The 18897-nt window shown below is 27.0% G+C and overlaps 1 protein-coding gene across 5 annotated transcripts in view; it reads right to left on the bottom strand.

Moving 5' to 3' along the window:
- Positions 1-18897, bottom strand: part of LOC114939094 (TOX high mobility group box family member 4) — a 132015-nt gene that overhangs the window by 9141 nt on the left and 103977 nt on the right. For all 5 annotated transcript variants that reach the window (XM_085487577.1, XM_085487578.1, XM_085487581.1 and 2 more), the window contains 3 exons: positions 17314-17400; positions 9482-9613; positions 6960-7075 (listed from right to left, as the gene is read on the bottom strand). In XM_085487577.1, the coding sequence (XP_085343703.1) occupies positions 6960-7075; positions 9482-9613; positions 17314-17400 (335 nt within the window). The remainder of the gene's footprint in view (positions 1-6959; positions 7076-9481; positions 9614-17313; positions 17401-18897) is intronic.

Genomic DNA, 18897 nt, shown 5'->3' with positions numbered 1-18897 from the left:
ATTTTAAATATTTTTTCCAAATGCAAAAAATTTTTATGCGTTTTTATGCAGAATATTAAGAGGAATCGATTTATATGTATAATAGTATATTGTGTATCAAGTGCGGAAAGTTGACAATTGGTCACAAGTGCGGGGGATGGACGCACGAGCCGAAGGCGAGTCAATCCGCACTTGATACACACGATATTTTGTATTACAAGTGCAGGCAAAATGGCTTTGTGCGCGTTTTCTATGTGCGAGGTGGCCGATCGCACGCCGCCATCTTGCGACGGCACGGTGCGGGAATAGCCGCGTTCAAAGTCATTGTCCACGGCTTCAGCCGTGGACAATGACTTTGAATGCGGCTCAGCCGTAGGCAATTGCTTTGAATGCGGCTTATTCACTCACCGCGTCGCCGCTAGATGGCAGCGTGGGAAATCGGCCGCTTTCCGCACAGAAAACACGCACACAAAGTGCCACTTTGCTTGCACGTGTAATACAAAAAAACATGGTAGTGATATTAAAAAATTCAAGGTGATCTTGTCCTAATTGTACGTCACTCAAGGTCCAAGTAATAATATTTGTAAATAGATATTTTTATAAACCCTACCAATTTTTATTTGATACATTTTTTTCTAAACTATATTGTTTATGAGATATTCGATTTCTAAACTTTCAAAATGCATATATTTATATATAATAATTATGATGGCAAAAAGTAATTTACACATATGAAAAAATGTGTTTTTATGGACTAAAAATAGAGCTAGCCGAACAAGGAAAAAACTCTTTGATGAAGTATCAATAGGTTAATAGATACAACGATACGATGCAATAAATAAACAAATGTACTTATGTAATCGCAAATCGATAAGGTGACATTGAAGAAGTAGCATAATTTTATTCATAACTGCGTGCAACGTAATACGTTTTATTATAAAAGCATTCAATGTTAACACGCATTATTATAAAAACATTTTATCATTGTAAATCGAAATTAAATTCAATATAAAATTTCATTTTGTCAATAGTTATGGTTTAATGCGAGTAACATATATATGTATTAAATATATATTAATTTTCAAAAACTTATGTTATTATTTATGTTATTACGTACTTGTATGTTCTTTAAAAAAATTGAAATGTCTTTTTTAATTAAATTATATGTATGAATTATTCGCGATGAAATAGTGTGTTAATTTTCAAATTTGAAAAATATTTGTAATAAAGAAATATTAATATCTTACAAATTTATCATATATTTTTATTTTTCAATAACTTTTTTCATATTTTTCTTTAAATAAAGTGTAGAATGCTTATTAATAGAATTTTTAAACAAAATGTCTAAATTTTTCAAAATTTTTCTAATATTTTTAAGTAAAGTATGTTAAGTTAAACGTGCCAGATCCAAGAATTCATTATTGTAAACTCCAAATGGGTTCATTATAATTAAAAAAAAAACAACGAAATATAAGTTAATAGAATGAAAAAAATGTTAAAATCACCGAAGAGTTCAAGCATGTTTAAAACTTTACAAAAAAAATGGCAGAAAAATATGTTAGTCAAAATAAGTTTCTTTTTCACAAACAAAATTTAAGAAAAATAATTTGAGAAAAAAATATAAATGTTTAAATATTCTTTTTTTGTTAGCGGCAGGCCGTAAGTTATAAAATTTGGACATGAATTCGGAATGTCTAGTATTAGCATATTCAGTCCATTTTCCGGATAATATAATTTATAGACAATCGAATATATTAATTATGCAAAACTATATTAATGTATTCAATTATTAATTAATTATTAATTCAAATTGATGTTATTACAGTGGTATCTAAATAAATAAAAATGTCTTTTGGATATGGTGTGCTATTAGGAATACTTATTAAATCATTGTTTATTAATGTGTATGTGTGTCAATTCTTTAAAGTTTATATATCGTATAACTATAAAAATAAAATTAAACCGTTTTATTAATAGAATATTCAGAATAATGGAATATTCAGTGGTTTATAAAGCTGTTTCTTTACATGCTATTTCATTCTATAAGAACGTGATTATTAGTAGTCTATGAGTCATGTTGTGCTTAAGATAATTGCAGATAACTCTCGGCAATATATTCGCTTCGATTCATGGCCTTGACGATAGAGTACGTATAAATCAAATATTTTTATTTGATATATTTTCCTCTCTCTCATCGATTACAGCATATAAAATGCAGTATAATGAATAATTCGACAAGCATAGTATATGCACACTTGGTAATATAGTAAAGTTAGCACCTCATTTTTGAAATTTTAAATTTGTTTTAATACTATGTAAAGATATCTCTGAAAAAAACGCGAAAAGTTAAAAAGCCTTTCTGCCATCTTTTATCTCGGAATGTACGTTAGTTTGCTAAGAAAAGAAAATAGATGTCGATGATGACTGAAATTGCAGTCATAAGACTATGTAATGATATGATTTTCATGAACGTTACTCGGTTAAGCTTAAATTAATGTATGGTAAATTATAACCTTTTGCATAGATATGAGCATGCGCGTCTAAAGCACATATCTGCTATTCATTTTGTTTATACAGGGTGTCCCATTTTAATGTCCTACTCCGAATAACTTTTTTATTTTAAAAGTTGTATGGTTTCGAGGGAGGCATAAGAGGTATAATTACCAAAAACTGAATATTTCACAAGACATTTTACATTTTATGTCAAAAAATTGTTAACTTCAAACCTTTTATAATTTAAAAAGTACTTAATGAAAAAATACTTTATTATAGAGTTTTATAATGTTCTTGAAATAAGCCACAAGAATGTGCAATGAAAAATAAGTGGTTCCATTTAAGAATTTTTAGATGACCTTCAAACAACTATTCAAAGTCAAACTAATGGCGCCATCTTAGATCCCCCTTGAAACCAGACAACTTTTGTTTGAAACATTTTCTACTATACAATCAAAAATAAAAAAGTTATTTGGGTGGGACATTAAAATAGGATACTCTGTATAACCAATGATTTTCCTTCATTTGTTTGGAACAAGGAAAGGTGACTCTTTGTATCGCGACAAATCAATAAAACAGTAATTAAAGATATAATTAAGAAATTAAAATTCTAGATAGGACACTTTTCAAGTAGAACAGAATAGTTAAAATGATGTCATTTGGACTCTAAATATGATCAATATGACGTCAAATTGACATTTTGACTTTTTTTCTACTTGAATTTTACAATAATTGTGTAAAAATAATTCTGCAAAACGTACATCTTTTGCTAAAGTAGAATTTTGTAATTATAAGTTATGTTGCACATTTCATGTATTCTATCTTACATTTTTTTTGTGAAATTTTAGATTTAAAAATGTTTAAATAATAATTATATAATTTTTTATACTGTAATGATTTTCATAATAATTATAAAATTAGTTTCTAAAATGTATTTAGCAATAATTATGCTAAAATAATTCTCACTAATACCACAGTTATGTTAGCATTTTTTTTAGAGAGAGAGAGGTGTCAATTTTATATATGAAGATTGCTACATATTACAAAAATTAAATTTAGAATCAATAACTTCAAAATTTGAATTTAAAATAATAACACAACATTATATTACATTTTAAAATTAAAATAACGCTGAAATTTTTCTGTATGTTTTCCTATCTAGGATTCTCAAATAAAAAAAAATTATTATTAAGAAAATAAAAAAGAAACACATCGAGTTCTTCGAACTCTCGTTATTTAAGTTTTAATGTATTTATGGAATAATATAGTTTGTTAACGCTTAATGTAATAAATTTCTATTGAGGTCACGTATATCGTATATTACGATATTAACTTTATCGAATTTCTTCTTCACTTTGTGTTACAGCGAAATGAACATTTTGACTTTTTTATATAATGTCCAATTTTTTCGAATATAACGAAATTAAACGAAAATACTTTTTGCGAAAAAGATATAACATGGGCAAACAAAATGTCAAGTTTCGTATGTAACAAAAAAACCAGACGGAACTGTTTCTCACAGATTTTAATGACCTTTGGATATGTTATAGAGCAGCTAAAATAAGAAAATCTATTTTTCTATATAGCTATTCTCGTATGTTTTGAGAAGTTGAAAGCAATATTTAAAAAAAGGATAATAAGATTACAACATAAAAGTTTGTAAAAAATTAAATAATAATAATGCCATTTTTTATTCCGAGACAGTTTTCGAGGTATAAAGGGCTAATCACAGAGACTATATTTAGATTGTTATCTGTTCGTAAGTCGCGTGTGTTCTAGATTAGTATATGATTCATTCATGAACAAACGAGTAATTAAACGTAGCCTTGTGATTGTTTAAACTTCATAACTCATTTTAAATGCTTATATCTCAAAAACTAGTGCTTATAATAAAAAATCATAAATATTTTTCTCAATTCATTTTTTGCAAACTTATACATATATTACGCGCAGTGATCCAAAAATGAACTAAAACATTTTTGTGATTATTTTTGTCTCATTTTATATATGTGACTAAAGATTAAACATATTTCCTGTTCGAAATAAATTTATTGTGCTCCATCTATTGTGTCCTCTGGCTTTATTATTTGTCTTTTTTATTTTATAAAAAAAAATAATTTTATATTTCAATATGAAAACAATTTTATAAAATATTAATTTGGTTTTCGGTCACCTTTATGCGTATGTATTATTAATAAGAACCTTTTACAAGAAGCAAAATGTATACTAGGATCTATCGGATTATAAGTTAATTATTGTTTACAGTGTATTTTAATGCTGAAGATGGCCAAATGTAGGCCGAAACGTCCAATCAATTTTAATAAATGCATGAATCTTTCGCACGACCATCTTGTGTTGGCTCTTAGCCCCTTTTTTCTCCTTATTTTATAATTTCAAATTTTCTGTCACGCTAGTCAATTTCTTAAATCAATTCTATATATATAAAATAAAAAATTAAAAGTTTTTATCGCTTATTATATCTGTGATTGCATATTCACCAATTATAGCCACTTGTTCAAATTCCATTTAAACTCTATTCAAACTTAAGAAATAAGACAAGACGGCTTTTTTTGATTGTCAAAATGTCGCGGATATCTTCTGTTTCACCTAATTCATAAAGTTACGAGCTGAAATTTAATTAATAAAAAAAGTAAATTTCTTTTTGTTCCTTTTACACATTTTTTTGTATTAATAACCCCAATTTTAATATTATATCAATATAGATATATTAAAAAATACACGTAAAAATTTAATGCGCACAATCGAGATTTAATATATTAAGTCCTTTTATAAAAAAGACTTGTAAAGTCGATTCTCCCATGTATTGCCGCTTTTTCGTGTTGCTGATTGGTTGTCTCGATTCGCATTGTGTGTTATATTCATATCAAACAGTTGTCATTGCGAAGGTTAATAGTTTGACAGTTGCTCAAAATAATATATATCAAATCAAAGCACATAAAAGGATTTGATGTATATAATAGTTAAAATCTGATAAATAAGTGTTTATTAATTTTGTGATTGAGTAGTTTCGATTACAGTTTCTCAGTTAGAAAGGGAAATAGAAATTTGGTAAATTAAAATTATGTATACATAGAAATTTAGTTAATTTAGATTATGTACATAATGGAAATTCAAGAATTAAAGTTATGTACATAATAGAAACGCAACGAATTAAAATTATTTATATAATAGAAATTCGGCGAATTAAAATTATATACGCATAATAAAAAAAAAGAATTAATTTTATGTACAAAATAAAAATTCATTGAATTTCCATTATGTACATAATTTTAATGCTTGAATTTTCAATATGTACATAATTTTGATTCGCCGAATTTCTATGATGTACTTAATTTCGATTCACCGAATTTCTATTTCCCTTATGTGTATAATTATTATTCTTTTTCTACTATATGTTTTAATTCTCGAATTTCTATTATATACATAATTTTAATTAACCAAAATTTTATTATGTACATAATTTTAATTCTATATTTTCACTATGTACAATTTTAATTCGCCGAATTTCTGTAATGTATATAATTTTAATTCACCGAATTTCTATTATGTACATAATTTTAATTCATTTATTTCTATTATATACACAATTTTTATTCGTGAATTTCCATTATGTTTATAATTTTAATTTGTTGAATTTCTATTATGTACATAATTTTAATTTCCGAATTTTTATTATGTACTTAATTTTAATTTCCAAGTTTCTATTATGAACATAATTTTAATTCATTGAATATCTAATTTCTATTAAGTACATAATTTTAATTCACCGTATTTCTTTTACGTAAATAATTTTAATTTGCCCAATTTTTATTATGTATATAATTTTAATTTGTCGTATTTCTTTTATGTAAATAATTTTAATTTGCTTTCTATTATGTACATATAATTTTATTCTTGAATTTTCATTGTGTTTTAAATTTTAATTCGCTGAATTTATACTATACACAATACATAATTAAATCTCTTGTAGAGATTATTCTAATTTTAAATCTTGGCCGTGACCAAGTAAAATTTGGTGCCTTGTGCACAGGCATTTAATTCTAACGGAAAAAATTTTAGTTTCGTTAGGATAACGCGCTGTCATCCGCGATTTGGCTCTTATTGCCTGTCTTACACTTTAAATTTATATTTATATTACAGAGCTTTGTTAAACTCTTAACAATACATAAGTATTCTTGAATTTCTATTACGCGTTATAATTTCAATTCGTCAAATTCCTATTGTGTATATAAATTCAACTGGCCGAATTTTTAAGGTACAATTTCACTTATTTACATAAAAGAAATACGGCGAATTAATTATGTATATGTATAATAGAAATTCGGGAATTAAAGTTATATACATAATTGAAATTCAGCGAATTAAAATTATGTACACTCGCGGAATAAAAGTTTGTTTAGTGCGCGCGAAACACGCGCTTGTGTTATCTAGTAATAATAAATTGGAGAATTTGGAATTATATTTACCTGACATTTATCGATTGCATCGAATGATCTTGCTGTAAATAGAGTTGTTGCTGATATCCACTAGTATCCAAATTTAGATTATCCGGCGATTGCTGCATAGCATTACCCTGCATTATCTAAAATGATTTAATATATATAAAATGTTAATATTTTTTTATAATAACATTAAAAAACTAGAACATACTTTATAAAAAAAACTTTTAATTATAATTCGATCTTTAATTTTTAACTTAAATATTCTGTATATAATATATAAATAACTAATATAATTATTTAAAATAAAAGTTTTTCTGATTAATATAAATATCATAATTAAAAAATCAGAAAATCTAAGGAATGAAAAATCATTTCTTGCCGCAAAAAAATATCACGAGAATTAATTTCCTCCAAGTTTTTCTTACCGATAAAGATCATAAAAATTTCTACCGTGTTTGAATATTTCTTTATCTCTTCATCTCGAAGTTAAAAGGAAAGAGAAAAGATCGTCGCGGACGATGCATATATCTAAAAATAATGTCTTGAATGTTACATGAATAATGCCCGAACGCGGAAGTTGTTAAACAGCCGATACATCATTCCGACATTCGTTTTTTCCAACGCAATGGCGCATGCATATGCGTAGACATTATTATACAGGGTGTCTTTTTTAATTTAAAATTCCTATTTTTCATTACATGTTCTTGTAACTTTTATTTCAAGAGCTTTCCAAAACACTATAATAAAATATTTTTATTCAGTATTTTCCGAGTTACAAGGCTTGAATTTTAATTTTTATATTGATCTTCAAATGATCAAATTTGACCCTAAGGTCAAGATCAAGCGTCATCATCAGATAACCATCTCTAAACCGTGCAACTTTTGTCTGAAACATTTTCTTTCTTCTAAAGATAGATTAAAATGGAACACCCGGTATATGCGTTTTTAAACTTAGTACACATCTACACACATTGTCTACATGATGTTCACAATCCACGAACTGTGTACTGACAATGTTTTCCATTTACATTTACTCGTCCTGTGCTTTCAGTCAAAATTTAAACTCGTCTGATTTGAGAATATCAAAATTTGACGTCATACTGATTAAATTTAGAATTCACAGAAGTCCGTCCATTTTAATAGGTGTTTCTGGGCTTTCCTCAGAGATGAGATATGTATATAGGGCATTGTAAGAGAATTGAAAATTTATATGTGCTAGTGTCCAAAACACCCGCCGATCAAAGTTATGACGTCATCAATGTTGGCGTAAAATGTATCCATTTATGTCTGTTTACACAATGTTCTCCCGCTTGCAATAAACTGATGATTTTTTTATTTTATGAATATGACTCCCAGAATTCTTGCTTTTGTATTCATCCTTTTCTAAAGATTTTTTTTACATTCAAAGTATTTATCTCGTAAAGAAGGTTTTGGGGTCGGTAGGTTATTGTTTGGGATCTAGGATATGTTAAATACCTTTCAGAAGATATATTATATATAGATATACTTTCTGAACATAATAATGTGACGTATTTGTTATTTTGGACAGCTCTGATGGTGAGCCACTAAACTATTTTTTTTTTTAATTACTACTATTATATTATCTACAAAATTATATATGTTTGATGACTGGATCTGGGGGGCCCAAAACGGGTTAACTTCTTTGGTCAATTTGACATCAAATTGATATCATTTTGACTTTCTTGGGTCTTTACTACTGACCTTTGTGTGGTCTGGATGAAGCCTGGATGGAATCAAAATGACGTTCCTTTAATTTCACTTTAGGGAATAGAAAATAATCAACAGATGCTAAATCGGGCATAAATAAGGATGGTTGAGAACAGTAACATGTTTCTTTGCAAGAAATTGCCTGACAATCATCGAATTGTAACAAGTTGTCATGCAGTTTTTTGTAAAGAAACACGTTACTGTTTTTAGCTACTCCTCTTATTCGTCAGATTGGACACCTATTGATTATTTTCTGTTCCCTAAAGCAAAATTGAAGGGACATTTCGATTCCATTTCAGCCAGAAAAGCATGACAAGTAAATTACACACAGTGTATTTCAAGACAAGAATTTCATAGAAGCATCCAAAATCGATGTACAACAGGATGTGATCAACTATATAAAGACTAGATAAGAATAGGTACTTTTTGAAATTTATTAATTAATGTAGTCCTAAATTTTTTTGGCGCGTAAGTGCATTTTTTTTGGTGTGTAAGTGCATACTAGGTTTAAACTTATTATTCGTTAAAAAAATATCTTGTATGAGAAAATTTGTTTGTACATCTCAACTATAAGAATACATCTTAACCTACAAACTTTCCCAGACAATAAAAACATCTAAAACTGAGACGTCTTAAAGGCATCATTAAGATGTCTTTTAGATATGATATTATAATATGTTTTAGGATATTTTTTAGACGTTTTATGTCCCGTTTTTAGAATTGATGTTGTTTGATTGTGAGTGTTGCATACAAGAATGCATGTAGATATGTGTACTGAGCTGTTTGGCTGACTTTAACAATTATTGACTCGAATATACCTGTGGCTGACCATACGCTTGCATGGAATCGTGTTGTTGATGTTGTTGTTGCTGTTGTTGTTGCTGATGTGAATGAGGATGAATAGTTGGTATATCAAAGTCCTCGTCACCAAAACTCGGTGTATGAAACGTCTGAAACAAATAAATAAATATATATATAGCACAATTTTCCTTCTTTAGTGATACTTAGAGATACTATTAACGAAAATATATTCCTTTTAGTTCTTTCTTCTTAACGTTTCTATGTATAAAACAACCTCATCTATGATTGAAAGAGAGATAAAAATAAGAATTCCAAGAAAATATATTTCCTTTTCAATTAAAAAAAACTCAACGTAAAAAAATAGAATCAAAAAATCAACTGTGTGACTATCCTTTAACGAATAATAAATAGCATTATATCCTTCAGAATCTCTTTTAGCAATTTATTCTCTTTCACAAAAAGGAAGAAAAATTAATTTATTACAACGCACGCGTGGTAGAAAGAATAAAAGTTTTAAAATAAATTTAATAGCATGAGGAAGACAATTTTCCTTTGTGAAGAAACATGCTTGTATCTCGATTGTCGTAGTTATTGTACAAGAGAAATAGAAATAAGATGCGTCATAACTTTAAAATTCTAATTTTTATGATAAAGTAAAAATAATATATATTTTTCAAATTTATAGTCTTATCATATTCGTAAAAATTTTAAAATTAATAAACAAATTAAAATTTTATAAAAATTTTGGTTTTTTAAAAACATTTCAATTTTGTCATCTTGTTTCCACACATATGTGATTACTTTTAATAATAAGTAAGATAATGAGAAAAATAAGTCAAATTAAGTTAAAAATAATTTTCTTTATATTATAAAGAGAAGAATTTATGATAACCTTGTCGTATTATGTTGACATAATATTTAAACACATAAGTAAAATACAAATAAAAATAAAATAAAAAATATTATTTATATGCCTTAGAAAAAAAATTACTAAAACATTAAAACAAAAACAATTAATTACATAAGTATATAATATAAAATTAAATTAAAGATTTAGAAAACAGAAATAATTATTAGTTAAATAGGAATATTTAAAACTAATTTAAAATCAAATATTATATTGGAATCAAATATTGCATTAAAAAATATTTAATTTTTATATGGAGTGAGCTTAAAGATTACATTATATAGGTACGTATTAATTTTTACATATCTAAGTAAGATACATATCTATAGAATTTAAGATATATATTTTTTTACATATTGGATAACAAAATCCACAATTATTTTATTTTAAAAATAAAAAAATCGATAAATTGTATATGATAAGATTTATCTACACAGATGATCACAGAATATTACGCATTAAATAATCATGAGTAATCACATTAACAATGCATATCAGCAAATTAACAAATATATAATCTATAATCTGCAAGTATGAATGCGTCACCTTATTGTCAATACATACATATATGATTCACCAGCTTACTCTACACTACAGTGATTGTAATCATATTTATTTTTCCATATCAAAAATATCATAATATAAAAAATATGGAAAATACGTTATTAAATGCGTTTTTTAGTTATAGAGTGACTTTGTAAAGATAATAAAAATATTTACTATAATTTTCTATGAACAAACAAAAAATTACATACAGGTACATTTAAAAAATATTTTTCTATTTATTAAAATGTACTCTATTTTCATCGACAAATCAAACTACAAGAAATTATTTATTATTATTAAGTTTCTAATAAGTATCGACTTCCCATCTGTTAACTTCAAGAAATAAAAAAAGCAATTTGTTAATTTATTTACTTGATCATCTTACTCTCTTTTCATCTATTCCATCTGTGGCCTCATTTTATTTTATTAAACATCCACATTATTAGAGTATTGTGCCTGTAAATGACGATTCAATAACGTTGATTTAGAATCTGAGTAATTATATCATGTAATTCACGTGATCATGTGATGCAATAGAACGAAACAAGTCGTTGTTGTGCATAAACTGGATTTATAGATGCCATTAACTATTTTATTACAACCTATTCCGACGATCGTTTATCGCGAAATTCATTTTATGTTTACGTGCTCGTGACACTATTATACTCGCAATACTAAAACAATAGTGAACATTATGATCCAATTCGTGTACACAGTGTTCTAATCATTATGTCAAAATTGCAATAATCGCAAAGATCGAGCATTCTTGATTATTTCAACAAAAAATTACACTAGTTTATAAAAAATTGTTTCTTTTTCATTATTTTAAATCAAATAAGGTTTCTTATTATAGATTTTTAGATCCTGAAAATGATATCGCAAGCCAATTTTCACCACAGCACGTCAGATTCCAAAATAATTGAGATTTAATATACAAAAAATAACTTTTTTACAATATTTGAAATTTTTAAATGAAAAACGTTATCTGAAAATTCTGATCAGTTGCCATGAATTATTTGTTCATCTCTTATAAAATGTATATTTGATCAGACTTTCTAGATAACGTCAACTTCTTTTACAAAAAAATCTTAAATATAGCAAAAAAGTCATTTTTTATACATTTAACTTTAATTATTTTGGAAATCTTACATATACTCATGAAGAAATGCATATACTAGTGAAATTTGGTTAGTTTAGTTGGTTTGGTGTTTCTTATGGATTTTTGGTATTCAGCTCACTCAAAAATTCATAAGAACACTTTGTCTGCTTTAAAATAATTTTTGTCTGTAAAACTAGTGTTATTGTTAATGAAACATCTAGGGGTATTTTATTATGTTTTTCATTATGTCAAAGTCATTTTTTACACAGTTAGGATCAGTTTCATTATTTCCGGTTAACTTAATCGGCTGATTAAATTTAAGAATTGGCCCAATTTAAAACTGTTCAACTTTATCTACATTTATAATAAGATGTCTGTGCAGTTGACAATTCTTAAATTTAATCAGTCAATTAAGTTAACCGATTAAAATTAAGATAATAGAAGATGGCGAAACTGGACTCTATCCCAATTATTTTGGAAATCTTAATATTAGTGAAATTTTGATTATTTAAGAACATTTTGTCTGCTTTAAAATAATTTTTGGCTGTAAACTAGCGTTATCGTTAATTGTCTAGGGACATTTCATTGTGTCTAATATCGTTCGACACACTTTATGCTTTATCGTCGCCTGTTTTTTGCTTCGGCTTCTAGAATGACATTGAATTTGTAAAGCATATTAAACGCACAGGTAAATGTAGCAAAAAAAGGATTGCGATAGTTCGGGACTATTGGTTAGGAGTACGAAAGACGAAGAAATATCATCTTTCGTTGTCGTTGTCATCCTTGTCATCGTCGTTTTTCTTTTCTACGCTGTGAACTAAACTCGTTCCGCCATCTCGTTAAAACTTGTGCGCGACTCTCACAACTTGGCTCTTCTTCTTCTTCTTGAAGAAATATTATTTAGATGGTTTCCTAGTTATACAACTCACGATGTCTCAGCCTCCTCTTCTATATAAATTACATATTATTTCAATACAGATTGCGCGATGAATTTTTTTCTCTGTATATACAATGTTCGAATAAAAGTAATATTAAACTAAAACAAAACTTTAGTTTACCTAATACTAATAATATTGATCTAATTGTACATTTTATCAAAAATATCGAAAATAATCTGAAAAAACTTCCAGTCGTTGATCGCAAGACCATCATTAAAAGGTCTAATAACATCCTTAAATCTATTGGTACATATTCGTATCCTAAAAGCAAAACCAACAAAAAATTAACATATTTAATTATTCCATGATTTACTTACTAGATGGAAAAATAACAATTACATTTTAGTACAGACATATCGTTCATTGTCATTTAGTGAGGGAACATTACCGAGAGCTTACGGTTTACCTAAAATCCACAAAGAAAATTGTCCGTTTAGACTAATTGTATCCTCTATAAATACTCCTTTATATCAGTTAGCACTTCACTTACACCAAATTATGAACAATTGTTTCCCTGTCTGTAATAGCCACATAGAAAATAATTTCGAAATGGTTAACAAAATTTCAGATATTTACATCCATAATGACTACAAATTATTATCTCTTGATGTTATTTCACTTTTTACTAACGTACCTATCGATTTAGCTCTCGAGTGTTTCCAATAAATGGCAATATATTGAAAATAATTGCAATCTCCCTAAGTCTGAATTTTTAATTGGAGTAAGCCTCGTATTAAATTCTACATATTTTACATTTAACAATGTTTTTTATCGACAATCCTTCGGCACACCAATGGGTTCTCTTTTATCTCCTATCATAGCTGATATTGTACTGCAAGATTTAGAAAATAAAGTTCAACTACTCTTCAACTACTAAAGGTTTGTCCACCCATATACATCAGATACGTAGATGATATAATAATGGCTGCTCCATCGGATTCCATAGATCACACATTAAATTTATTTAATTCTTTTCACAAAAGAATCCAGTTTACTCTTGAAATTCAAGATATTAATAAAATTAATGTTCTCAACTTAACATTGATATTAAAAAAATAACATCATATATGATTGGTATCATAAAAAAACGTTTTCTGGTAGATATCTGAACTTCCTTTCTCAACAGAGTCAAAAACGAGGTACGATAATGGGGTTGGTGGATCGAGCCTTATCAAATCCAGAATTTCACAAAGAAAATTTAGAGTTAGTAATCAAAATATTACTCGAAAATAACTATCCTCTGAAATTGATTTTTGACATCATGAACCAAAGACTAAAACATTTAATAGAACAACGGAATATTCTTACAAACAAGAATGACCAAAATTTAAAGGTCTCGTATTTCTGCATTCCATTCTTACCGACACTCACTGAACAATATAGAAACATCATTAAAGATATGAATGTTAAACTCTCTTTTTATAGTCTTAACAAATTGAATAAATATATTAAAGTACATAAAGATCCTATTCCTAAGTGTTCAAATACCAATGTTATATATAAGATAGACTGTAAAGATTGTAATGCATCGTATGTTGGTCAGACTAGTAGGAAATTATCTACTAGAATATCAGAACATCGATCTAATATACATAGAAACGTAAAAAAATATGTAATCACTGACCATAGATTAAAACATAATCATGAATTTAGTTGGGACGATGTAGAAATACTTGACAAAGAATCACAATATAACAAAAGATTGATTTCAGAGATGATATTCATAAAAAGGCAAAATAACAGTCTTAATTTAAAAACAGATATTGATGGCTTGCCAGTAATTTATGACGATATAATACATAGACTACCTAAGATATGAAAGTTAAAAAACATAAACTAACTATTTTCTCCGTTGTGTGGTCGTCTCTCTGAGAGATAAAAATCATTCGTTATTGTAACCTCGAGCAATCAACATCTGAAAGCCTTCACGTCACAATATAATATCTTACTCGATTTAATTGTAAGTCTATTTTTATTAATTTACTTATCTTTCAATGTTAATATTTCGTATACAATGATTTTATAGACATATTAACAATTGCTGTTATCGAGATTCGCAACCGACCTCCTAACCGAACAATTAGCGAGAGATCTGTTTCGCGACAATTACATAGAATGACGATTCAAGGAATAGAATATATAAAGATGCTCATGCTTTAAAAATGCGTTGATTTCGTTAAAAAAAAAAAAATAGCTTGACGTAGTTTTATGCGAATAACTGTGTTTCTGTATAGTTTTATTATATTGACAGTTATGAATAATTGATTGTTAATTTCTATTAATCTTTAATTTTAAATGATGCACTGAAGAAGGTTGAAAAAGGCAACCAAAACGTTCGAATTTATTTCTGTCTAATATTTTATGTTATAAATCTTTTTCCACAAATAAATATTAATGAAAGAACTTAATTAGCTCTTATTGCCTTTTATATGTATATTAAAACAAAACATTTTGCAATATTTAAAAAAATTTTTAGAAATAAAAATTAATTATTATAGCTATTAGAGTATCGACCACTGTTATTATTAAAAAATGCAACTAATAGTTGCACAAATTTTATATTTCTTAAAAAATAGCTACATGTATGTTTTCTTTATACCAAATGATTTCTTTCATTTTATGCAAAGTATTGAGGTAAAGTGATCGAAAAATTAATAATTTATGAGATATTTCATAGTTTATATAAAATTTTGTCAAATTAAAGTATAAGATATCTTGTAAACTATTAACTTTTTGGCCATCTGAATATTGCGAGAAATTTATTTATATTAAACAATTAGGGGTAGTTCTGCTAAAAAAACTAGATTCACTTTCAAATAATTTTGAAAAATTGGTTAAAATTCAAGATTATCAACTTTTTCCCATATCAAAATTTTTCAATTTTTAAAATATTTTCTCGTGAAAATTTCTAATTTCAGAGATATTCAACTAGAGAGAATATTCATTATCTCAAAAATTAGAGTCAATTAGTTACCCTAAAATCGATCTAATATAATTGACAATAAAATCAGTGTTGATCTGTGTAATCAATTCTCTTGCTATTAATTATTCTTGGGAATATTAAGATACTTCGATCAATCTTTGCTATGTGTTTAATATCGCGCAAAATTAAAACGTAATTTATTAAACAACACTAAACAACAAAATTGCAATTTGATAGTTATTTATCGCAGATTGGCCATTACCGGACGCTTAGATTGGATTAGACGACAGGCAACTGATTGAATGCGTTTCTATATTCACTAGGTCTCTATATATGTATGCTATTCTATTCTCATATCTATTTTTTACACAAAGATATATTTTTTCTATCTGCAGACCTAATTCTAAAGTTATCGTAAAAAATTTGCACTATGAGAGCAGATTATTTCCCATGACATAAATCGCGGAACCAGTCATTAAATTAAATTGTAATGCTAATCTGGCTATGTTTAATCAGACTAGTTTAATAACTAGTTTAAACGAGAAGAGAAATCAGAGAGTGTATATAGATAATAATAGAGAAACACTTTATCTGAATTTTTTTAAATTATAATGGCACCTCTATGTTATTAAATTTTAAAGGCGCATTATTGCCATTGGAGCGGTTTTTGAAGGAACTAAAGTGCATATCATTAAAAAAATCAGTTCATATATATGTGTGTGTATATATATATATATATATATATATATATATATATATATATATATATAACTCAAATATAATACAGATAATAATTCTTAAGGTTCGCCAGTAATAATTAATAAAAATCTCTCCTCAAAATTAAAAGTCGACCAAACTGGCAATCATTTATTATAATTAGTTAAAATACAACGTTTCGACTGTCATTGCAGCCCTTTTCAAGTAAATCTATAATAAATTACATAAAAATAATTTTAATTTTAATACACTTTATCGCAACAAATAATTATACATTCAAATACAAAAATATGCTACATACCAAATTAATACAGTAAATCAAATTCACTGCAAACCACCGACAATATTCACCATTGTTTTGATGAACAATGTAGAACTGACAGAAGTAAGCAAGAAATAAATAGATGTTAACAGTTAGCAAGAATCTTAGTCACTACGCGTTAAGAAAATAGAGACAAAACTAATGTGTCTTTCGCAATCTAAAACCTCATAATAAAGTCAAATAAATAAATAAATAGGTAAAAATATGCAATGACAGCCAAAACGTTGTATTGTAACTAATTATAATAAATAATTGCCAGTTTGGTCGACTTTTAACTTTGAGGAGAGATTTTTATCAAATATAATAAACAAAAAAAGAAAATAATTAATATAAAGTTTAATTATGTTAAAATAAATAAAATTGCCAACTCTTATAGATAGATAAGCGATTAACTTACTTGGTCAGACATGTTGTAGTTGTCGTGATGGTATGATGCTTGATGATGCTGTGAAATGTTCAAGGATATGTCGAGATTGTCGTTTCTCTGCAACAAACAGAAATCAGAATTATTTAATTAACTATGTTTATAGTTTATTTTTATATATTTAATATTCTTTGCATACACGTCGTATTTTTATATAACACATTAAAAATTTTCTTCTACAAATCATATTTATCATATTATATATAATCATGTATAAAATAAGGAAAGTAAATGAAAAAAGATAGCATATTTTTACAGTTTTATTTTATGCACGCTTAATGCTATCAAATAGAATTAAGAGTAACAAAATTGCACATTGTTCCTATGTGATAAGAGTACAATAGAGATGCATCCTTTCCTTAAAATGTGCATGTTAAGTCTATTACTCGAATATATCGAAATGTTGAAGCCTCTTTATTCCGATGCTGATTGGATGCTGGCGCGTTGCGATATATTCGTGGTTAGGGTAGATGCGTAGCGTTCGAGCGCCTTGTAATGTAAAAATGATGTGTTCTATTATGTACATAATTTGAATTCCCAAATTTCCATTCTATACAATTCGATAAATTAAAATTATTAAAAATCTTTCCTCAATGGTAAAAATCGACCAAACTGGCAATCATTTATTATAAATAATTAGTTAAAATACAACGTTTTGGCTGTCATTGCAGCCCTTTTCAAGTAAATCTATAAAAAGTTACATAAAAATAATTATAATTTTAATACATTTCATCGCAACAAATAATTATAAATTCATATACAAAAATATGTTACATACCAAACGTAAATGCATAATAAATTAATACAGTAAATCAAATTCACTGCATACCACCGACAATATTCACCATTGTTTTAATGAACAATGTAGACTTGACAGAAGTAAGCAAGAAATAAATAGATGTTAACAGTTAGCAAGAATCTTAGTCACTACGCGTTAAGAAAATCGAGACAAACTAATGTGTCTTTCGCAATTTAAAACCTCATAACAAAGTCAAATAAATAAATAAATAGGTAAAAATAAAAATAATTTAAATAGCATCAAGAACACGATCATAAATCCCACTAAAATTCTCCGTATCTTTCTGTAAATTAATGCCTTTACTTTGTTTTTTTTATATAAAACATTTCTGCAATTTCTGTTTTTCTTAAGGTAGTAGATATTAAACTGACTACACTGGCTGTCTATTAGATTTGTTAAACTATATTTATTGACGTTTCGACCATACGGGCTGTGGTCCTTTTCAAAATTACAATAGAAGCATTAATGAGTTACTGCATATCGTTATTGACATTTAAAAGTACGCTCCGGTGAGACTTAACTTAAGATCGGATGGTAAATTAACTGCGTTTCACTTGTGTCATCTTGCCACGACTGAACACACTGTACTTATTTAACAAATCTAATAGACAGCCAGTGTAGTCAGTTTAATATCTACTACCTTAGTATTTCATTCCTGGCGAACGAAATTTAATATTTTATTTTCTGTTTTTCTTGTTTGTTTTTCTTGATGTAAGATTACCGGAGAATCCCAACGGAACTCATGATCGTTGCAAGTC

The sequence above is a fragment of the Nylanderia fulva genome, unplaced genomic scaffold, assembly GCF_048542155.1.
Source record: "Nylanderia fulva isolate GAGA-0341 unplaced genomic scaffold, ASM4854215v1 Scaffold58, whole genome shotgun sequence".
In the NCBI taxonomy this organism is placed as follows: Eukaryota; Metazoa; Arthropoda; class Insecta; order Hymenoptera; family Formicidae; genus Nylanderia; species Nylanderia fulva.
Note: the sequence above shows the minus strand (reverse complement) of the source record. Positions and strands in the feature narration are given on the sequence as shown.